A 24,250-nucleotide genomic window follows, 5' to 3' on the forward strand; every position below is an offset into this window, starting at 1 on the left:
TAAATTCCAAGAACGTTAGTATATATCGATTCTTTGTTGCTATGTATCTGTTTAAGTCGGTGTATATGCATGGAACTGAATCTAGTAAGACCCCATAATAGTCACTTGGCACCTCGGCATTGAACGAGAGTCCATATAAGAAATAACTCATAGCTAACTGGAATAATTAATTAAACTCAACTCTATATTGTTGATTAATATATGCGCCAATTAAAATACTTTGAGAATGACGTATTCATTGAATCCTTCATCTTTAGTTTATCAGTTGCGTTTATTATCATTTATCAGTTATCTATGACTAGCTGTGCTCCGCGGTTTTACTTGCATTTCTCCACTCCTGTTGGTCTTAGCGTGATGATATATAGCCTGAAGCTTTCCTCGATAAATGGGCTTTCTAACACCGAAAGAATTTTTCAAATCGGACCAGTAGTTCCTGAGATTAGCGCGTTCAAACGAACTCATCAGCTTTATAATATTAGTATAGATATAGGTACGTATTATAGAATATCTAATCATATGTATGTAAATTATAAATATCATGTTCTGCTTGATTGTGGTTTTTTCCTTGGAATGCAAGGCATTTATGCGCCTCGTGTCCATAAACATGGTATAAACGATTGTAATACAGCATTATTGTTTGTATTTACAATGCATCGCGAATATGCGCTTGTTTTGTGCCTGTGTAGAATATTAAACAAACAGGAAGATCTAATTAAATAAGGAAGATAAGTATTATATCACAAGGTAAATCCAGGAATATTGCTTTTTACAACTAACTTTGAAAGGATTACTATTTATTTTGTGGAGACGCCACATGCAAAATTCATTTAAATGTTTTCTTGTATTCTACGGTATTATATCATTTGCATTGTTATGTTATGCATTAGTACGAGATGAGTTAATAGGGAAAAGTACATATTTGATAACAATAAAGTTGAAAAGAAAAAAAGTAAATATGGAAATCTAAGTTTATTTTTATTTAATACTATATAGGTGTTCCAGTAGACGTTTTTCTGCGATATTGCCCCTTTTTCGTGTTGAACCTTTTTTCCTTGTGCAAAAACGTTAAAAAAATGAGCCCAATTTGTCGAGTCGTTCTTGAGTGTAACAATTAGCATCACAATATGTGGCGATTCATTTTTGTTACATTGATGTAGTATGTTTTATGTAAGATATCTGCTTTCTGGTTGGTCCAAAAAGAAACACAACCAATCCAAGCAATGTGGATGAATATCATATATAATTCTGTGTAGATAAATAAGTGCTCTACACGCGCCAATGCCCAAAAATACAATAAATTGGAGCACATAACGCAGACGAATAATGTTTATATCATATTGACCTTCACGGAATCTGGTGACCTTACGGGTATTTAACAAAATCGCAATATTTCGAGACGTGAGTCACGGTGTGCGCTGGCCGCTCACGGTCGGTGGAGTTGTCTGTTTGTAAAGCGAGATGGTTAGTTTTCTGGCTAAAGTTTGTAACTAAAGCTTTACATTAGTTCCCAGAAGCTAGATATTATTTCATGTGAATGTTGACGGTGATTCACCAAAGGCTTCTGAATACTTCAATGTTTATGCCTAAAGCGTTTAGCGTACATTATTGAATGGCGACTTTTGGCATTTCATTCATAATATTCAAAGGCAAGTTTTTATAAACATCTCAAATATCGCACTCACATTTGAATATGCCTGTATTCAATATCTTTAAAATCTTTTGAAAATAAATATATTTTTTTACATTATTGATTTATGTTCGCCTACCGGCTGTAAATCTTTTCTGTTTGTAGTTCGTAGATGTCGAAAACAGTAAGTTATGCATCCGACTCTAACGGAGGTAAAGAGATCGTAAAACCAATAAACATGTATTATAGATGCCCCAAGTTGCCACATTACATAATGTCATGGCGCTGGAAATCTTAATATCAACCGCCGCTGGTCATAAAAATTTTACAGGTCAATAAAAGTTCGATATTGCTTGTACACTCATATCTATCGAAGCTATGATGAGTGTGAAGTTGACTTCTTTGTGGCCAGCACTAGATATCATGTTATACATTATGTGGTAAAAGCCTGTCAAAACATTTTAAGTGTTTGTTTTACCGCTCATACTGTGTCAACATTGTTCACTACGTTGCGTCAACATACTAAACTAAAGCAGTTATAAGAGAGACACGCAGTTAAAATATAGATATTTGGTGTAAAGCATCGTGATTCATTTATGTAATTAGAACTAGAATTCCGCTTGACGCCGCTTAACCGACTGACTCATGCAAGGGAAGCAAAATGAATGTGGTGATAGCCAATGTACTTTGACCCCTTCATACCTACATGTAATCTTACAGAACGACACGTAGGAGGGCTCTTTGTGAGAGTACGTTCATCTTGCTAAATCATGTGGACTGCCTCGTGACGTCACGGCCCCTGAGATCTGATCGCTTATTGCTTTTTGTTCGTTTTGTGCCCGCAGCCCGAGACCGGATGACTGTTATTTTACTCGTTTAAGGATATGTACAGCCATCTTATGGCCACATTGGATATGCGAGTGCCGAGTGGAATTGAGCGAGCGGGCACGTGGAATTTCATTAGTGTCATGTGTCTAATGAGATTACCATTCCGGTACTCGCTGCAAATGAATCTGTTAAGATGAGACTTGACTTTCTCTAATATGCGAGTGTTATATAGGAGATTCGTTTTCATCAATAAAAACCTACTTCACTTTTAACTATTACATAATTGAAAATTTAAATGATTACATTAAATTCTTAATTTTTTACCAACTATCCTTTTCAAGTTGATACTCTTTTATTAATTTTTTACTAACTATCGTTTCCATTTTGATACTCTATATGTTAAAGGGATATTTGAATAAGCATTAATTTATTATAGATTCTATAAATAAAACTGCCAATAAAACAACCAAAAATAAAACATTATAAATTTCCACATTAATAAATGAATCATAATCTATTCCAGATTTCAAAAAGGACTGGTCAGATCACGCCCTCTGGTGGCCGACGCGCAACAAATGGCTCGCGCGGCCCAAACACACGCTTGACCAGTATGGCGTACACGCGGACGCGGCGCTCCATTTCACCCCCATGCACAAACCGCTGAGGATCCAGTTACCAGACCTGAGATATATCGACTGCAAGATCGACTTCTCCATTGACACGTTCAGTGCTGTTGTTCAGTTGTGCAAGAGTTTAGGTTAGTTTACATTTTCAATAGGGATGTGGTACCTACCAAAACATCAATATAACAGAGAAGAAAGAGTATGATATGACAGAAGCAGCGTCGCTACGAGATTAGGAGCTTAAATTATTTTTCGCAGAAACGTTATTGACTACTGAGAATGCAGGGATTGTAATGAATAAACGATCTTAATTGGAGGGTGATCTAAATTCGCGATGTTCCGTGTACCCAGTTTAATTTGAATACTTAATTTGTTTACAATAAGTTCCAATAATTGATTGTTTCATAGTTTTAATTTTATTTGAAGAATTTGCAACTCTTTTAAACTAAACAATTCAAAAAATGTACCTACCAACTGTGGTAATTGCAAATATAGACTATTAAAATGAATTAGATTTAGTACAGAAGTGTAGGTCTACAATTTTCAAAGCAATAATAAAATTTCAGGTATAAGACATCCAGAAGAACTATCACTATGTTATCCTCTCGAACCATCTCACCTAAAGCAAAACTACCAGAACTTGAAAGAAGCGAAGAAGATCAAAGCGTCCCAACCGCCAGACACAAATACATTCATAGCAGCAACCAGGGGGTCTTCGAATAGTCTGGATAGGTCTTTGGCGTGTCCAGCTACTCCGCCCCCACCGAGGTCTTTATCTGCTACTCCAGTGGCTTCACAACAGGTTTGTTTCGTATTATTGTGATGTTTTTGTTTGATAATTCGATTCAAATCTGATCTGTGTTACCTTCCCATATTATGATTTTTTACTATTAATGAATTCAAGTGCGTCGGTCGTACTCGTACCGTATAATTATCTTTATTTGATCAAGTATTTAATATTGTTAAACCTACGCCTTTTACATTTGGACTGTGTCATTTCTTACATAGATCATCAGAATCTTCAGCCAAAGCATTAGATTTAACTTATAAATGGTCTTCAAATGTTATATTTCGTAATAGATTTTTTTTAAAAGGCACCCGCCATCACAGGGTGTTCGCGCCACCTCTGGATTAGTCCAGAGACATTTTTTGCATTTTTTTTTCAATGAATATCGTAATAGATTACTGGGTAGGGTGTTCAACTATTTCCAATTATTATATTGTCATCCTATTTTCTCTAGAATGGCACGCTCCGTCGGTACGGTGGTCACATATATAGCACACAGAGCGACGGGTCAAGCGATGGTGGTTACTGTGGAACCCCGCCACGGGCAGCTTCCATGGACGCACTGGACTCGCTAGCTGACCTCTCATTGGCTGATTCGCCACTTGAACCAGACAGTCAATCGCGCGAGTCGCTGCTCACGCCCAAGTCACTGATAGAACGTGCTAGAATGAATGTTGGGTGAGTAATTATGATTATAGGTCTACCAGAATCTGATGGCATATTTATATTTAAGAAATAAAAGATTTTCATATGGCAATTTTATTTGACAACTATCAAATTGGTTGTCAAATTATTTGTCTTCGGTATAATGTTAGACAGCAATTGCAATTGGAAATCCCATATAAATCATTTATGTTCGCGTATCAACAAATTTGTGTTCGCCTTACGTCGTTTAAGGGCCATAAGTTCTGAAAAAACTGCTCTTACTGCATACCATGGTTATGTGTCATCTATTTTAAGATATGGACTAATATTATGGGGCAATTCGACAAGTGTTAACAGAGCATTCCTAGCTCAAAAAAAATGTATTAGAGCCATTTGCGGGGTTGGACCGTTAGAAAGCTGTCGGCCACTATTTCGAAAATTAAACGTCCTGACTCTGACTTCCATGTACATACTGGAGAGCTGTATCTTCGTAAAAAAACACCCCCAATATTTCACAAGGGCGGCTAACGTGAGCATTATTCCCTCTAGAGACCCTGATAAACTTAGTATGCCACGTTGTAAAACTGCGCTTTACTCTAAAAGTGGGCCTATCATGCTCATAAAAATATTTAACCGTATTCCTAAATGTATACGAAACCAAACATTTAATGTATATAAAAATAAACTAAAGAAATGGTTGATCTTAAATTGTTTTTATAGCTTAAAAGAATTTTTTGACCATTATTGTGGAATGATATTTGTCAATTGCAAAGTGATTAATTTCAATATTGTATTTAATACAGTATTTGCATGCTTTAGACTAAGCAAAACATGATGAACAATCGAAATATTTTGACATCTCTCTGTACCATGTTTTAAGCAAATAAATATTATTTTATTTTATTTTTATTTTATTTTCTTCTTTGCAATTGATGAATAATTTTAGGATTTTGTCTAAAAAATCTTCGAAAATGTCGAAAAAGCCGCTGCGATCACAAGCAAGAGGTGTTGTTTATAATGTGTATAGAAAAACATTCGATGAAGAAGGGTCAAACACATCACAATTTTCAATTTTGAATATTTTATTGGTAAATTAGACTTACCCGTTTTGATACTTAAAATTAATATTATAAGTAGGTAACTAATAATAATATTGTTTGTTGATTACAATATAATTTTATGAAAACTTATTATAAGAGTTTCCAATACGGTTATTCGTCAAGTCCAAGCTGTCCAAGTCAATTTTATAATGTGTGTACCTATCTGTTAATACTTACGAAAATAAACATAGTTTTATTTTATTTTATAAAAAATTATTAGCAATCTAGTTTTGATCTGCATTATCGTTACATCCATATTTTTGCATGGCATAATGATAATGAATATACAAATATAGGTATGTGTAAATAATAATAATATGTATTACATAGATAAAAGTTATATGTATATTATACATGTAAGTATGTACCTACATAATATTAAGTTGATATCTCATTATTAAGTACAGTATTGTTCACTTATGTAATGTGTCTAATGATGTTGAGGACAAAATAAAAAATAAGCAGTATCAAGATCGTTCAGTCCATTTTAACCAACCCTAGGGTTGCACACTCAAAATTTTGATTTCCCTAATTGCCATCAGATTCTGGTTTACCTATAAATCGAATTAGAATCATGTTTTAGCCTAAGGCAAATTTGCTTGATTGCGAGTGCTTATAATCGAACTGAAATACAGCAACAAATCTATAGTGTAACAAAGATCGAAAGAGGAAAAATTTAAACTCAACGAAACTTGGTAAACCTATCAGAATTATTATTGTCTAAAGCAAATATTTCACATCCGTAAGACGGTGGAAGCATTTAGTTTATAAAATACGAATCATCAAAAAAAATTGTACACCGTATACATACTTATATGTATAAAAAAAGTTGGTTTTCCATGTACTAAATTCATTCACATTGTGTATGAATACTAGAATATCTACCAAAAAATCACGAACAAAATAATTTCAACAAGACCAATACACTTATAGATCATCTTTTTCTCCCCAGTTGGCTAGACTCCTCCCTCTCCATAATGGAGCAATACGTCCGCGAATGGGACACGCTACAGCTGCGTTTCAAGTTCTACTCATTTTTCGACCTAACACCTCGAGCTCAAGACGCATCGAGGCTAAATCAGCTGTACCAGCAGGCTCGTTGGCAGATCCTCAACCAGGAAGTGCACTGTACGGAGGAGGAGATGCTGTTATTTGCGGCTTTACAGGTAATTATGGGTTTGGAGGAAAAAAAGGTCTAGTTTAGATTATTAGTTCTGGTCCTTTGACCTAACACCTAGCGGTCAAGATGCATCGAGGTTAAGCCCTGTACCAACAGGCGCGCTGGCAGATCCGGACACAAAAATGGAATTGCACAAAAAAAAAATAGAATATTCTGGAAAACATAAAACAATATGCAGGGGTGTAGTGGCCATAAACTACATTTAATTTTTCTTAATTCTAGTATTAGCAACGTTGAGATTTAACCTTTATAATTCTGACCCAATATACAGCGTCTTTTCGTGTACAATGTTATTGTCAATAACGTTTATAACATTTATTCGTTTTACTGAAAGCACATTTTTCAAAAATCTACTCCATTTTCCAGCTCCAAATCGAGCTGCAGACCCTAGCCGGTGGTGGGGTAGAAGCGGCAGATGGATCCCACAACAGCAGCGCTGGAATGGCTCCAGAAGACGAGATAGATGCTGCCCTCAGTGAGCTGCAGGTGCAGCTCGAAGGTGGACCACCAGCTCGACCGGATATCACGCATGTACCGGAATTGGCGGGATACTTGAAGTATAGAGGGTATGTTCAGTTTTTTTTTCTTATACATAATTCTTAATTTATTGGGTTTAGATGCGATTTTGTTAAGGTTAAATGTACCTGTGTGTAACATGTACATCTTTGCAATGGAAACAAAATTTGGCTACGATGATAAAATGCTTAAACCTAAATGAACTGGAGTTGACTAGAGAGACAACACTTTTGCAACTATATGGTTGGATGGTTTATGTATATTTTAAAGATACGTACAAATAACACGATATTGAAAACAAGATTTGAAATACTTGTTTGGACCATTATGCTATATGAGTATATACGTATCCAGTATATTTTGTTTATTGTACCAGTAATGACTGTATTAGTATATTACCATTAAAACTTATATATTTTATAGTAATATTTTATTAATATTTATGATATTTTATATATTTTCCATTGAACGTTGTTTGGGGCGTGCTACAAAGAAAGTTTCATGGCGAGTTTTGTGTGTAAGAGTCATTTTGTTACCCCGTGGTGTTATATTTATCCCTTATCTAACATTTTAATGACTTTTTAAGCGATTGTATATACTTTTGATTCGAGTATAATTAAAAATAAATTAAGTTTCGTTTAAGATTTCTTAATTAGTGTGATATCTACTAACAATGTTTTATTGTAATTAATATGTAAATATGTGTTTATATTTTTTCTATTATACTGATGTATAATATTTAAGTGTATATTATGATGATATTATGAAAGTTAAAGAAAATCATAAAAGGAAGGACCTTACTTACCTAAAGCCGCGTTGCAATGTTCAATTAATTTACTTAGATATAAGAACTTTTCTAAAACTATACTGTTGTTTATATAGTTCTGACTAAGGTCTCTTTTATGGAACTGACTAGCTGGCCCTTTGACCCAACTCCTGACTCTGTTCCGGTATATTGTTTTGACACCCACGTAAAATAGCATGAAGCCTATTTTTCCTTGTGAAAAGTTGCATATTATTCATGAAATGATCGAAAATGAACCTTATTTGTATGTATTTAAAATACAATTTCCGCCAACAGCCGCCAACGCTTCACGCTACGTGCGTACAAACGTGGTTGGGTTTCCTGTCGCGATGGAGTACTGCGTATACATAGTTCTAGAGACGCGGCGGTCAAGGGTGATCCGCCCTCGTATGCTGTGGAACTAAGGGGTGCTGAGGTTTGTGTTTTTTCGTACACTATGTTTGCATGAGCCAACATTGTCAATGGCACAAACTTTTTTTACTTAAATTAGTTTGTTTCTTTTTTTTGGACAGGCACAGACTTTATTGTTTTAAGAATTCCATTTAAATTCCGCAAACATAACAAATCTTTATATATTGTGTAGTACTGTAGTGTAGGTATAATTATATTAAATTAATTTGTGTTAAATTATTACTCTAAAGATGAAAAGTTTCTTTCAAATTCAACTAAATACTAATAGAATGAAGAATTCTTCTCTATTTATTTATTTATTTATTTATTTAGATAAGGCACAGTTACAGGATATAATCCAAAAACATTTACATCAACTTACTAAATTAAACAATATTAAGATTACGACCCAATTACAACTGCACACAACATTTAAATCATTACAATAACATAAAAAGTGAATACAGTAACTATATACCATCATTAATTATTAAGTCAATTGTTTTATCAATATATCACACAAAAAGTACTCATTAAAATAACAAAAATAATTTAAATTAATTATAAGTAAACTCGAATTTTATTCATCATTTAAATTAATATCTATTTTATTTCTAAATTGATACAAATTATATTGTGGGAAAATATCATTATTGTTACAAATTTCATTATAAAGCCTACACATTCGGATCAAAGGGCTGTTCTGAGAGACCATGTTTTTTGTAGTTGGCAAGGCAAATAATTTATAGGACCTTTTGGACCGACTTGGAACATTAATATTTATTTCATCTAATAAATTCTCATGCAGGTATCTCCATGTTGATATCATGGTAAAATTATTTGAGGTTAATTTAAATTCCCTTTCAAATTTTAATAATATAATTATAGGATTGATTCATTATTCCTGGTCATAAATTGAATCAGAATAAATATCTATAAATGTTTATACTTTTGCAGGTAACTCCAGACGCGCACCCAGCATCAGGACGGTACGGCATTAAGTTGGAGGTACCTTCTGAAGATACAATGCACGAAATGTGGCTGAAGTGTGAAAATGTGAGTTGAAATTATAGATTTTCTAGTTATTTTGTGAATAAAATGTCATTCTGTTAAAATTATGTTCATGTATCAGGAAATGCAGCAACGGAAGTATCTTGTTTATTGTATTTGTCAATGGATTATAATTGTCAATTCATAGAAAGGTAGATCGTAAGCAAATAAGATAATTTTATTAAAGGTCGAATCAGCCATGTCATTAACATAAATTAAAAATAATAGTGGGCCCAGTATACTGCCTTGAAGTACACCGCTTGGTTTACTTTAATAATAGCCAAACTGATGCATTTTGCTTTCATGAAATCTAATTCTTTTGGGATTGCAATGCATTGTCCCTTGTTTTGTCGATACGAGCAAACCAATCTTATACAATAATTTAATTGAGATTTGTGTGATACACAGTCGAATGCTATAGACATATCCAAAAACAACCTAATCGCAATATATTCAATTATTTTTGCATATCATTTGGCACAGAGTAAATTGCATATAGGTCTACCAGAATCTGATGGCATATTTATATTTCAAAAATAAAAGATTTTCATGTGGCAACTTATTTGACAACTATCAAATTGGTTGTCAAATTATTTGTGTTGATGATTAATTTTTAGGATTTTGTCTTCAAAATCTTCGAAATATCGATAAAGCCACTGCGATCACAAGCAATAGGTGTTGTTTACAATGTCTATAGAAAAACATTCGATGAAGAAGGATCAAACACATCACAATTTTCAATTTTAAAGCGCGTGAAAGATTTTAGTGCTAAATTGGACTTACCCGTTGTGATACTTTAAATTAAAAATATTATAACTATACTATTGTTTGTTGATTAAAATATAATTTATGGAAACTTATTACAGGCGTTTGCAATACGGCTATTTGTCAAGTCCAAGCAGTTCAAGTCAATTTTATAATGTGTTAGTACGAAAAACGAAAATAAACATGATTTTACATATTTTATTTTTGTTTTATTTTATAAAACATCGTATCATATTATCATATAGGTATTTTGTAAACAGTTTTCTAGTTTTGATCTGGATTATCATTAAATCCATATTTTACAAAAATAGGTATGTATAAATAAATAATATATTGTATTACCTATATAAAAATAATATGTATATATAATAAGTGCCTACATAATATTTCGTGGATATCTCATTATTAAGTACAGTATTATCCACTTATGTAATGTGAATAATGATATTGAGGTCAAAATAAAAAGTAAGCAGTATCAAGATCGTTCAGTCCATTTTCCCTAGGGTTGCACACTCAAAATTTTGATTTCCCTATTTGCCATCAGATTCTGGTTTACCTATAACTCGTTGCGTTATTTCCAAGAGATTAGGTTAAATCACAGAAGAGTAAAAACAAATAGAAGTGCTATAATGTCATAATTAGTATGAAAACCAGTGTCGCCAAACCCACACATTTAAACCGATAGTTATACAGTACACTACAAGTAAACTATGCCTTTGATTGGACAGCTTAATTTGAGTAAAAACTGACTTAGGTTATAAATTCAGCATTTCAATATGTACCCTCACGCACCATGTTACGGTTTATTTTAGTATAAACATCCCTAGGTATATTAGCTGTTTTGTTTCTCTTTGCTCAGAAATTCCAAATTCAAAAACATTCAGCAACAGAGGGCGTTAGTTTTGGATACATATAACTTTGAACCTCAACACACAGAGATAAGGTTGAAATTTGTGTCACTCTACATTAATGACATTAACTTGATGCTATGCTCTAAGGGATGTCAGCCTTGTTATCGATAATTAACAAATAAATAATATTTTGTGCATTTTTTTTTCTTTCTATTATATGAGAATAGTATAATGTGTCACATTTTGGAGTATGTTTATTACTACTAAGTACATCTTTTCATATTATTATATTTAAATAAAAAACGGAATAGAATAGTATAAATCTATATTTACAAAATACAAACAGAAAATATGCATTATTTTAAATCTTGGAACTGCCGTAGGTTTGATGTATCGGTGGCCTTTGTTAGAATGCTTAGTGCTGTTCGGCATCCAGTTAACTCGTCACGTTGCATTTATCCATTTCTCTTTTAAATTAGCATCTTTGGAAAATCTATAAATAAATAGGACAAATGAAAGCTAAGGAAAAATAAAATCAAAATTAATAATTATAATGTTTGTCTTTTCTAAAGTATCGATACTTTCGATATAAGCTACAACCATCACTAAAACGACATTCATTTGTTTATTGCAATAATATTCCAGAAAGTCTTGTTTGCTGTTCAATCTATATTAGTACTAATTTCTTATGGATTAAGGTTCATTTTAACTTAATATTTTTATAAATTTTGACAAATTACGAGAAGCGAAGTTATAACATCAAATATATTTAAAATAAATAAAAATAAGACTTACCGATGGTATGAAATGCTTCCATTGCTGATATTATGTCGTCTGCTATCATTTTTGCACTCTAATACCGAACAACACGTCCTAATTAATGAATAAATATGAAAAAAAGGTTTGACAGCTGACAACCGACTCGAATATTTTTCTGCGCACAACTGAGAGCAAGTTAGGTGATCTTACCTTACTAGTGGCACGTGGGCCACGCCCACATCACACTTCTATTTGTTTTTACTGTTCTGTGGGTTAAATTCATTTTTTGGCTTCTCTCTCTCTCCAGTCTGTCTCCGTTCACTTCCTTTATTGGCCGAACTGTTAATAATTATTGGGAGTAATGTTGATTGAATTTTGTAACAGGAGGACCAGTACGCGGAGTGGGTAGCGGCTTGCCGGTTGGGGTCCCGCGGGCGTTCACTAGCCGATGCCGCATTTGCCAGCGAGGCCAGCACAGTGCGGTCGCTGCTGGCGCTGCAGCGGCCGCAGCCCGGCGCCGCGCTGCACCAGCACAGCCTGCCGCACCTCGACCACCTGCAGCCCGACAACTACCTCGCGCCGCGCTTCCTCAAGAAGCTGCGCAGCAAGGTGAGTGAGCTGCACCAGCACAGCCTGCCGCACCTCGACCACCTGCAGCCCGACAACTACCTCGCGCCGCGCTTCCTCAAGAAGCTGCGCAGCAAGGTGAGTGAGCTGCACCAGCACAGCCTGCCGCACCTCGACCACCTGCAGCCCGACAACTACCTCGCGCCGCGCTTCCTCAAGAAGCTGCGCAGCAAGGTGAGTGAGCTGCACCAGCACAGCCTGCCGCACCTCGACCACCTGCAGCCCGACAACTACCTCGCGCCGCGCTTCCTCAAGAAGCTGCGCAGCAAGGTGAGTGAGCTGCACCAGCACAGCCTGCCGCACCTCGACCACCTGCAGCCCGACAACTACCTCGCGCCGCGCTTCCTCAAGAAGCTGCGCAGCAAGGTGAGTGAGCTGAACTGCTCAGCTGCAGCATGTCGTCCATCTGCAGCCAAACATGCCCGTCACACCTTCCACTAGATACGGAACTAGATAAACTGGAACATTTTGTATCTTTACACTCTTAAGGGATTTGGATAGAGTTGGCGTCTAATCTACTTCATCAGCTACATCTCAGTGAGTTTCTGTGAAATTCTCTGGTGACTGCCTTTTCATTTCCATTCACACAAAACATGCAATAATGTAAAACTAAACCCTTAAATGTGAGTTTCTGTGAAATTCAATTTCTATTCATTTTCTAGTTTACACAAAACATGCAATAAGTCATACTAATTAACCCTTAAATGTTTCAGTTCACACAGCGTGTGCTCGAAAGCCACGCGAACGTCAAGGACCTGCCGCTGCTAGAAGCCAAACTGCAGTACATTAAGACCTGGCAGAACTTACCCGACTACGGGCAGACATTATTCGTGGTACGCTTCATGGGACACCGCAAGGATGAGATCATCAGTATCGCTAATAACCGCATCATGCGGCTCGATCCTAATACTGGGGACCATATTAAGACATGGCGGTTTAGTACTATGAAGGTAGGTTGAAATTAAAAATTAGACTTTATTTAGAAATGTTTGAATAGGCAGTAGGTGTTGGTGTAGGATATATTTTCATTTGAATAAGGAAAAATAGCGAATTCTAGTTTTAATATAATTTCAGCAAAAACTATGTATTAGGTTTTCTTATGTGTTTCTATCTCAATTAAAAACGAAAATTGCTTTCTACTAATTCCCCATAAATATTTATAGAAAAAAATATAAATTACATAATAAACCCGAAGTTATAAATTCAACCTTATCCACAGGCTTGGAACGTGAACTGGGAGATAAAGCACATGATGGTACAGTTCGAGGAAGGAAACATCATCTTCTCGGTCCAATCAGCAGACTGCAAAGTGGTTCACGAGTTCATCGGCGGATACATTTTCCTATCCATGCGATCTAAAGATGCCAACCAGACGTTAGACGAAGAATTATTCCACAAATTGACTGGAGGATGGACATAAAAACCCACTTTATATAGAGAATATAATATAATACTTAGTATGTACAGACTTATTGACGTGCCTTGTGAAATTAATAATTATGTATTAAAAGTGCCCAAACTTCTAGCAGTGTTCATCTAAATAACAGAAAAATAATGAATTTTATGAAGAATTTTATTTTGATACTTTTAACATACTATTTTAATACGCATCACTTTTGGAAACAGCACAAATACAAATAGTCTAAGATGAAATGATAATTCTATAATATATTTTTAGTTATAATGTCTTATTGTAGTGCTTCCAGTAATTTTCGTTAAGCAATGTAAATGCCAAAAATAACTACGCTGAATATCCTTCCACTTTTGACATCACCTATTCATAGGAATTTTTTAAACATTTTGTATGGGCTTTTAGAAATCTAGTAGTAGATAATAAACACAATACTAAGGTCATAAAGGACAATACAATTTTGACATTTAATATGGTGCTTTGATAAATATTTATGAATTATGTAATATTGTGTGGCCTTAATAAGATTGTCGCTGATTTTAAGTTTAGTATTAATTGTCTAACAGCATTGTTAAATAACAGCTTTTATAGATGAATTCATTAATTATCGATGAATATTAATGTACACTTAAGAATATGAATTATCTTTGAGAACTAGTCTCATTGAAGTCGCATATAATGCTAAATTAATGAATGCATAGTTATGTATTAACAATATTTCGCCTATTTTAATATAGAGTTATTGTACAAATGTATGTACACTTTATAAAACACTATCTTTTGTAAATGAATGTTAAAATAAATGTAAATGAATAACAACACAAGTTATGTCTTTTATTTCCTTTTTATATTAAAATTTTTGGTATAGCAAACCCAAATCCTTCTAATATTATGAATGCAAAAGTTTGTAAGAATTACGTTATGTATGTTTGCTTCTCTTCCACGCCAAAACTACTGAACAGATTTAAACGGTTGGTAAAAAAACCAATAAAAAAACAATTACTTTAAAATACAAATTTATTTAATTTTATAAACATATTCCACAACAGTTAATAGTTCTTCAAATAGAAAGTGGCACCAATATTTCTGCTGATCTTTTATTGTCTGGACATACTTCCATCCTATGGTCATCGCTGCCATATGTAAACATTTCAACAACTCAGTGGCCCTCAACCTGGCCACAGTTGTATTTCTTTTTATTACAATTTTTCCTAGATCACCTATCTTAGGTTGTTCCAGAATATAACTACTGTTTTAGGGCAATAAATGTACCAGTAAGCCCCTGTGGCTTGACTTACCACAGTGTTCATCATCTGAGCAAAGTTGATAGTAGTTTTGATCCTCGGCAGAAGATTGCGTTGTTCATTGAACACTTATACACTGTTCTATGGGGCATCATTTATTTTTAGTCTAGTAAACATTTTTTTCCTATTATTTAGGTGATAGTGTGTAATCATTGAAATGTAAACAGTAGCATTGTCAAAGGAACCTTTGCTTTAACTTGTGAAATAAGGAAAAATTAAACAAAAACATGGTATAAAAGTATATAATGTACTTGTTTATTAAATCACTAATTTACATAAAAACTTTAACCTTTTCCTTCCTTTTTATCTTGCAGTTCATTTATTCCAAATAACATTAGTTTAATATGGGCTTTAGTTTCGGCAGCTTTACTGATCATTTCTTCAGACTTTTGTTCAAATACTTTTATTCTTGCATCTAGATATTTATTTGCTTCTTCCAAGTTAAATTCTAGAAAGGTATTCAATCCTATGTTTATAAGAAGATAAGAAGTATCTGTTACAGAAGCCTCCATGAAAAAATTACATCCCAAGTTCACCTGCGTTTTAAAACCATCAGGGTGTACGTTTTTATCCGTTATAACTTTCAATGAATGCTTCTGCTGTATTAGATCAGATATTTCAGCATTGATTTGTTGTAATTTTAAATGGAGTATACGCAGGTCCTCTTTGAGAACATCGTTGATAAAATTCTCATATTTGAGGACTGTTTCGTCGATATTAAGCGTAGACATGGCTTATTTGTTATAACATAGTTAGCAGGGATATATTTAGAAGTAAATGTTTGTTTTTAAAACAGTCTCTTCAAACAATCTGTTCAGATTTAACCAAAATTGTGTTCTGTGAACAGAATTTGGAAATGTATTTTTGATTTTGACTTGTCACTTACTCACTTGTGACAACTGACAATTGACAAATTGATAACTGACACTTGACAGTGCGATATTCCAGATCTTTTTTTTTCGTGAGAATACATTACTTTGTGAAAATAGTCATATAGGTACATTGCCAGTGTAAAAATCTTTAAATGCTTCGTCAAATAATATTGTATCCTCAGAGCATAGGTTTATTGCTCTTAGATTGTATCCGTTGAAATCTGTGGTTGAAATTTATGTGCGTTTAACGTTTTTTGAAATCTTTACTTCTTAGTAGAAGTAAAGATTTCAAAAAACGTTATCGTAGTCGATATTATACTAAATGTATAACCGCCCTAAAGTGTTAATAAGAGGTAAATGATTATATCTCTGCCCGCGTATCGCGCATACTTCCGTTCCTGTGGGATTTACGAGATTAAAAGCGTGTGTGGCCTATGTCTTGCTCAAGGTTTTCAGCAAAGAGTAAAGTAATACCTACATACCAAATTTTATTCGGTTTCAATCGGTTCAGTTCAGTACTACCTATTTGCATGAAAGAATAACAAACATTCATCCATCCATCTTCATCAACTTTCGAATTTAATAATATAAGAAGAATGTTTAGGGACGACGGTGACCATTTTTTATTTCATTGCGTAAGAAGGCGTCCATTAATTACTAATAAATAGCAATGTGAAGTTTGAATTTCTAGAATAAAGTGCGTTGAATTCGTTAAAAAATGTTGTGTGGTTTTATGAAACCACGGTAAAAGTGAAACTGTTCGAACGGTTCCGAACACTGCTTTGTGTAGCGCATGTCGCGTGCCGCGATACACGCGACATGCGCTACACAGACCAAAAAGTTTGAGACGATGTAATAAAAGTTTCACTTTAAAAAAGAAATCTTAGTACTCTTTTTTACGTTATATAGAGTACCTATAGTCTATAGTTAAGCTGATAGATAATAGACCTAGAGAAATCTGGTTTTAAATATTTGTGTACACTTAGCCACATAAAATCATACGTAGGTACATGTAGTATTTGTCTAGGTACCAATATAAATCCATTGCATAATGTAGCTCTTACCATAATAGCTTTTCAATTTATTCATCAAACACAATCTTGGAACAGTCACCGTCTGTCTACTCGAGACAGGTTCTGAGTTGTGACTGACGGTATAGGAGGTAAAATAAAAACACGACAAACGATCACCAAAATGTTTTATTTCAGAATTATAAACATTGCTTAGGTACAATGCGAAAACCATTGAACGACCATTTATCTACAACGACAAAATGTAACAATAAATCATGTACAAAACTTTATACTTATCCATTTCCGGAATGGATAAAAATTTACCTACAACAGGAGGTTTCGTCTAGAAAACCGGTTTCTGTTTAGAAAAAATGTAATGAAAAAAAATCTTGGATCTGGATTGAGATGTGAATAAATTTTAATTTTATATCGAGCTCTTAGTTGCTTATCAATCATTATGTTACAAGAAATAATGAAGTTTACAAAAATACAAGTTATCGAATTTGTAAAATTAATGAAAATATGAATAGACATTCAGATCCAGATAAAATACCTTAATAAAAACAATGCGAAATTCGTGAATGTGTATTCAATGGGATCGTTTCTTATTAGTTTCAATTTTCCCGCCTTGTTATGTACAAATACACCATTAATATTATATTTTAAAACCACAAAACGGTTAAGACATTTTCACTTAAATCTAAGTAATTAAAATGTTCTTTTATTATAAATTGTGATGGACTGATACAATATAATGTGATGTTTCATTAAAATATCTAATTATTATTAATTATTCCACAAAGAGATGGAGGGGGGGGGGGGGTTATTTACAGTTTATTAGAAAGGTAGGCATATTAAATTTTGTGACTACAGCACCCGAATAATTTTGACATCAATAGAAAGGATTATTCGAAAGCTACTAAGGAAAACTTTGGCTTCTCAAACTACAATCTATCTAAAAATAATCATCTACTTATGCATAGTGGACAAAGTTATGGAAAGTTATAATGAATATCACAAAATGTAAAGTGATGCCTCATGTAGATGGGCGGAATTGTAAGTCTAATGCAGCATTTTGTGCTACAATTGAAAATGTGCAATTCAATAAAAGGACGCATTCAGGGATGTCAAATAAATAATAACAAAACGACATCGTTTTCTTTTGCAATATTAAATAAGATTATTTATGAGGAGGCTTCATCATAATTTCTGGCACTGAGAGACCGGTTAGACTGCTACGGTGCTAGACGCTAACACAGCCGTAATAAAGTTGAATATCGCGTGCGCTCTTTGATGAGCGAAAATGTTACAATTACGTGTACATGGAAAGAAAAAAACCCAATAAATCATATAATAAAGTTCCATTTTGTTTGTATGTGTGACTGTTTCAGAATATTAATGCAAATTCACATAAAACTTAAGGAGCCTCCCCTTAAATTACAAACCTTTTTGCTTACTTAATACGGTTGCAAAGTTGCATAGTTTTAAATGCCTGGATTCAATTATTATAAATATTATAAATAGGCCTAAAAATTGTGACCTATATTATTAAATGAATAAAGTTAAAAGGGTTTACAAAAATTTCAGCGGCCCAACATAACGATGGCGAATTGTTATTAAGATTCTATCTCGTGGTTGACGCATGGCAACATTTTAGTCATAATGTTTAATGATCTGAGAGAGAGAAATAATATATCTACCTATAAGGAATAGCAATCTAAACTGTATTTATACTTTAGAAAGCACAAAATCTGATATTGGGAGTACCAGATCCGCCATTTTGTGTTGCCTACACAAAAAAGCAATGTAGCGTTATTCTTGGAAACAGTTTATTCAAACCATACTCGAGAGATGAGATTAAGCAAGTTTTATTTTGCACATTTACAGTTGCAATAATCTACTATGACCACATTAGAAGTGAATCAATTAGTGGCCCACCACAAAATGCTAGACAGATAACACAATATAAATAATGATATCTTAAACTCTATTCTATACATAAAAACCTTAAAATTACTAGGATACTTTCGTAATTAGCTATAAATTAGAGGTATAAATTAACATCAGTTCGTTGAATTGTGTCGCTATAAAGAACCTTCAAAATATCAGTTTATTATATTATAGAGATGGAAAACATTTATTTATAAACATTCAAAAATTATACATTGTGATCTGCGTCTTACTTATAATAATTGTAAAAATAACTGGTATTCAGACAATGTAACGAACGGGAAGGATACACTTATTAAAAGGTATTTTTAAATGTTCAACAAATTGGATTCAATCTAAATTAAATTTATAATTTATGTAGCGCAAAAAAACTACATCGGAAGGTTTTGTTTAAAAATTGAATTATCTAAAATTTCAATACGATTACACAAAGTATAATGGCGCTACAATGTAGAATTAATTATACAAAACATTTTTCTTTACTGGGCAGAAAGTTACAAGAACGGAGGAAGGAGGGAACGATCAAAGTTTACGAAATTTATATTAGTTTGTTTATACATAATATTATATTAAATATACAGAATATGTACATTACTTTATAGTATGATCATAAAGAATTGTTTTTGAAATATGAAAATACATAACTAATTTATTCTTATGTTAATCTGACGGGTATTATTTCCAAGGACGAATTAAAATTTCGGCGCTCATTGTATCGAATTTTTGCTGGTAATTCTTTGTCAATGTTTAAAATATCAATGTTATAAGTGAGTGACATGCAACGATTCGCTAAAACGAAGGCTTGTATCACAATATAGCAGTAGGTACGGAAGGCCGGGTCCGGCCGACATCGATTGTATACTGAACTATGCTCGACCTTAGCTATAACCAGTGCCGGCGTTAGGGGGGGGGGGGGGGGGGGCGAGAGGGGGCGATGGCCCAGGGCGACAAATTCTGGGGGGCGCCAAGGTCTGAAGTTGCCTCTCCTGGTGCAACACTTCAGAACACCTCAAGTTGGCGCCACAATATTTTCGCCCGGGGTGTCAGTGGCCCTTACAAGTTACACCGGCACTGGCTATAACTATCTGCGAAAATTTCGTCTTGGAAATGTTAATAAACACGCGTCGAATGTAATTATCGCATTCATTAATCATTTTAAGTTAATTAAATTAAAACCCTTTAAACTTTTAACTGAAATGTGCCTAGCGCGTTGTATGGAACCGGCCTTCAGTATGAAAAAAGGCATAACAACTTTTTATTTAACCAAATTAAAAATATCATCATTAACTATGTAAATAACCTTAACTATATTTTTATACACGATACTTGTTCTGGGCACTGGCTATGACGATGGCGACCGTTAAAATATTGACTAGCAACCTTGTGTAAAATTCGGAATAAGGGGAACACGTATTAAATATTTTTACACAAAATTTTTGAGATCATCCAAAATTTATAACAGTAAGTAACAACATTTATAAACGTTTTTGACGGACTCGTGACGGAAATCGGAGTTGGACATGATGAGACAAATGGACCGAGAGAGTTACAATCAATATTTTGTGGACATAGTATTCATATTTGTATATTCGAAAATTCATAACCATAACTATACTAAACTTATGTTCAAAACATAGTAATATAACGATTAATTGAAATGAGCAGCATTACATCCAAACCAATTAAAATTAAATCACAGATAAATACCGCCTAAATTGGAGGGAAGTTTAATTTGGGGTCCAATGGGAATTAACGTAAGATCACGCAGGGTTTATCAAATAGGTAGTGATGTCAGTAGTGGGACCTTGCGTGAGTCTAGAGCTACCACTGGGAACAGCTTGGCAGACGTGATATAACTATATTGGGCGGTATCTATGGACGCTCCGCCCGACGCCTGCGTGATTATTGCACAACCCTACTTTAGGGCGGCACGCTTTGATTATACCACGATTACCGCGAAACATAGAGGCCTTCATAGCTAACAGCACAGATATACAAAAACAACAGATGTATACAAATGTCAATCTGCAGTGACACTCGCCACAGATCATAATCCGAACAGACGTAACGAAGTTGCTAAGCAATTGTCAACCTATGGTTTTGTATATCGATACATTTGTAACGAATTAAACTTAATAATATACAATACAATGTTTAAATTAAAGTAAGGTACATTTCGTGTCGCGAACACTTGTATATATACATGTCTATACAGATCTAACACTATGGTTCGGTAGTCCGGTTGGGGCCCACTGGTAGCAACAAAACTTATTCGCTTGCGATCTCCGACGTGGAAGCCGAGGGAGGCTCGGTGGGGTGGAGCACCGCCTGGAAAAGAAAAAACAGCAACGTTAAAATATAGAAGAACTAAGCAATAAGCATTATACCTATTTCGAACAGATTATAAAAAACATACCAAGGTTTTCTTGAATGTACCTACACGTGTTAAATTAAACACAAAAAATTACCTAGCCTGCGCTGTTGTTACTTATTAATTGTATTGTTCATACAATTAGATATGTGTTTAAAGTTTAAACGCAATGTAGGTAACGAGTGGTATATAATTAAAAAAATTGTCTTTATTTAACATGCACTTAATGATAGATATTATTACCTATAGGTGTATGACCAATAAATCTCATTGTCAACTTTAAATAAATTAGTATGTAGTCAGTAGAGCACCTAATAGATATAGGTACGTATTTAACTTAATATTTAGATAAAAACTAGTCGTAAAAACATTTCTAAATTCAACACAATATATTTTATTAGATTCATAAAAATTATATATGATTAATAATAATCAGTAACTACGATTCTCATAATTCATGTGATTGACAAATAAACCTCTCTCATTTATTAAATTATTAAGATGTAAGAGGAATAATAATTTAAAAGATACATATTTTGTAATATTTAAGACAAATTAAAAATGTTCTTGAAATCAACATACCTACCTAATATTGTCTGTTAATCTTCGCATCTGCAATTACATTCACTTTTTATAAGATTCCTAACATAAAACATTGACGCTGTAAAATATACATAAGAATGGATTTTATACGGCCAAAATGATAATAAGATAGCCCACTGAATTGATACAGTCATTAAAATTGGTTAAAACATAAAATTATGCAAGTCCACATACAAAAAGTACAACGATTCAATTGAGACCCCCCCTTAAACTTTATTGAATAAAAAATCGTGCTCAATACGCTTGGATTATAAATGATACATTACATTTTAAAGATCGATTAATCGGACTGAGTCGAATCTATTTCCAACTCCATTCTATATCGGTCACTAGGGCAGTGTATACCGTACCGGTTTGCTTTAGTAATTGTCTGAAAAAACATCGACAACGCAACAAAGTTGCATGTAACGTGTATTTGTCTGCGTTGCGTGTCAGGGCTCAGATCCTGCTTTATGAGATTATATTGGAACCGCAACTTACACTAATAAGTTAATACTTAATAACCTATTTTATTTACATTATATTAAAAGATTAAACTTTTGTATATTTAGATTTTTATTTACATACTTACTTAGCTATTAAATAAACTGAATTATCAAATAGCTAACAAAACCTATTTTTACTTAAGTTTTTCCTCCAGCAGGTCCTAAATACATCGTTCCTCGTCCTGAGGTTCGCATATTCTGTAGTAGCTTGTAGATATCCATTTCAGACACGTATCAAATTATTCAAATATTATAATATAAAGACATTTGTAGATAATATACCCAAATACGTCACTTTATGTAACAATAAGCAAGTCCAAGTTTAGTCTATAAAATTTCTGAAACATGCCCTTTCGACGATTTTTTAATCTCATAAAATATGTTCCTTAAAAGAGTATCATGGCGATTAAGGAGCCGGTCTTTATTAAGTTTTTCACGTGAACATGTCATAAAATATTTAAAACAGTGTCCCACTGGTGGTCAAGAATTTATTTTTTACGTTCCTTTTATTTATTATAATGCTCTTTCCAAGCTGTTCAAATTAAATAGGAATGAAGATAAAAATTTAAATTACAATTCCTTGCATAATATAATGATTTGGTCGTGTGCAATTAGAACTGATATATTATCCCCGGCAAAGGCATCCGTAACGAGCATAAATCCAAAAATGAATATGACTTGTATATTTATTATTTCAGTTTATTATGCTCTTATTAGTACAATGGGTAGCAATCTTTGACTATAAATTGATAAAACCTCATCGTTTGGTTTTTGTAAATGCGTCTTTTATTAAAATTTATTTTTTTTTTATTTAAAATACTAATTTAAATATGTAAAATAGTCATTTTCGAACGTGTTTTATTGTGTAGGTATACGTCTAGTTTAAGCACGGTTAGGCCGTTGATTGCTAAATCGCTCAGAAGGTAGGCAAAAACCATTTTTCATGAAATTAACAAACATGAATTATTTATTGCATATTATAATTTACATTTATACCATTGTCGGTATAAATGTAAATTAGTATTTTAAGAATTAAGCAAACCATCGCTATATATTTACTAATAAGAGATTCGTGTTATAATTATAATAAATTACAAGGATAACAGCATGATTATTTAAAGTTATGAAAATTTAACTTTTATGGTTATAAGGAATATGATTTAGAACCGCAAAGCTATTGGAATTATTCGAAAATCCCATAAAAAGTGACATGAGGAGAATTTACGATCTCCTTTGTGTACAGACGTCGAGTGGGAAAGTTTTTAACGTCCGTACTTTACGAGTTACCGCGAATTACTGACGGATATATTCAATGAAACGAGACCTATTTTATTTGGACACATAAATCTAGGAACGACTTATGGAACTTTTAGATTGGAACAAAAAATGATATGCTTTGACGTGTCAGCTTGAGTATTGGAAGTTGGAACCCAGGAACAACGTCTGATCAACTTTCGATATCTGATTGTGTGTATTTTCCCTAACATTTTACACACTACACTGTTACACACTACACAGCCTTGGCACAAAACCTGAAATATTTTTAAGAAATAAAACGTATCCCTGCAATCTTTATTACTATAAATGGAGATTCAACATCGAACTATGAAGAAATATAAAATGTTTGTTTGAAATTACTCATGCTCTAGCTTTGTTCCAGTCTGGGAGAGTTAGTGCAATAACAACTC

General features: G+C 33.5%; 3 protein-coding genes across 5 annotated transcripts in view; 1 reads left to right on the top strand and 2 right to left on the bottom strand.

Moving 5' to 3' along the window:
• Positions 1-14,788, top strand: part of LOC123699621 (unc-112-related protein-like) — a 33,783-nt gene extending 18,995 nt beyond the window's left edge. Inside the window, exons 2-12 of one of the 2 annotated variants that reach the window (XM_045646614.1) lie at positions 2,977-3,212; positions 3,645-3,880; positions 4,320-4,543; positions 6,563-6,776; positions 7,157-7,356; positions 7,800-7,823; positions 8,388-8,526; positions 9,459-9,557; positions 12,311-12,535; positions 13,267-13,503; positions 13,773-14,788. In XM_045646614.1, the coding sequence (XP_045502570.1) occupies positions 2,977-3,212; positions 3,645-3,880; positions 4,320-4,543; positions 6,563-6,776; positions 7,157-7,356; positions 7,800-7,823; positions 8,388-8,526; positions 9,459-9,557; positions 12,311-12,535; positions 13,267-13,503; positions 13,773-13,973 (2,035 nt within the window). In that variant the 3' untranslated portion in view covers positions 13,974-14,788. The remainder of the gene's footprint in view (positions 1-2,976; positions 3,213-3,644; positions 3,881-4,319; positions 4,544-6,562; positions 6,777-7,156; positions 7,357-7,799; positions 7,824-8,387; positions 8,527-9,458; positions 9,558-12,310; positions 12,536-13,266; positions 13,504-13,772) is intronic. The other variant, XM_045646615.1, reaches the window with a different exon arrangement.
• Positions 14,789-15,501: 713 nt separating this feature from the next.
• On the bottom strand, positions 15,502-16,154 carry LOC123699663 (protein UXT homolog). The gene has a single exon (XM_045646667.1). It carries the CDS (start codon positions 15,997-15,999, stop codon positions 15,553-15,555), a length of 447 nt encoding a protein of 148 aa, XP_045502623.1. The 5' UTR covers positions 16,000-16,154; the 3' UTR covers positions 15,502-15,552.
• A 3,420-nt stretch (positions 16,155-19,574) lies between these two features.
• Positions 19,575-24,250, bottom strand: part of LOC123699944 (protein doublesex) — a 119,593-nt gene continuing 114,917 nt past the window's right edge. For both annotated transcript variants that reach the window (XM_045646995.1, XM_045646994.1), the window contains exon 4: positions 19,575-21,431. The gene's annotated coding sequence lies outside the window, so the exon portion shown is untranslated. The remainder of the gene's footprint in view (positions 21,432-24,250) is intronic.

The sequence above is a fragment of the Colias croceus genome, chromosome 18 (genome assembly GCF_905220415.1).
Source record: "Colias croceus chromosome 18, ilColCroc2.1".
Lineage (NCBI taxonomy): Eukaryota > Metazoa > Arthropoda > Insecta > Lepidoptera > Pieridae > Colias > Colias croceus.

What these genes read in the sequence shown, in the direction of transcription:
- LOC123699663 (XM_045646667.1), bottom strand. Translation starts at nt 15,999, where the DNA reads ATGTCTACGCTTAATATCGACGAAACAGTCCTCAAATATGAGAATTTT.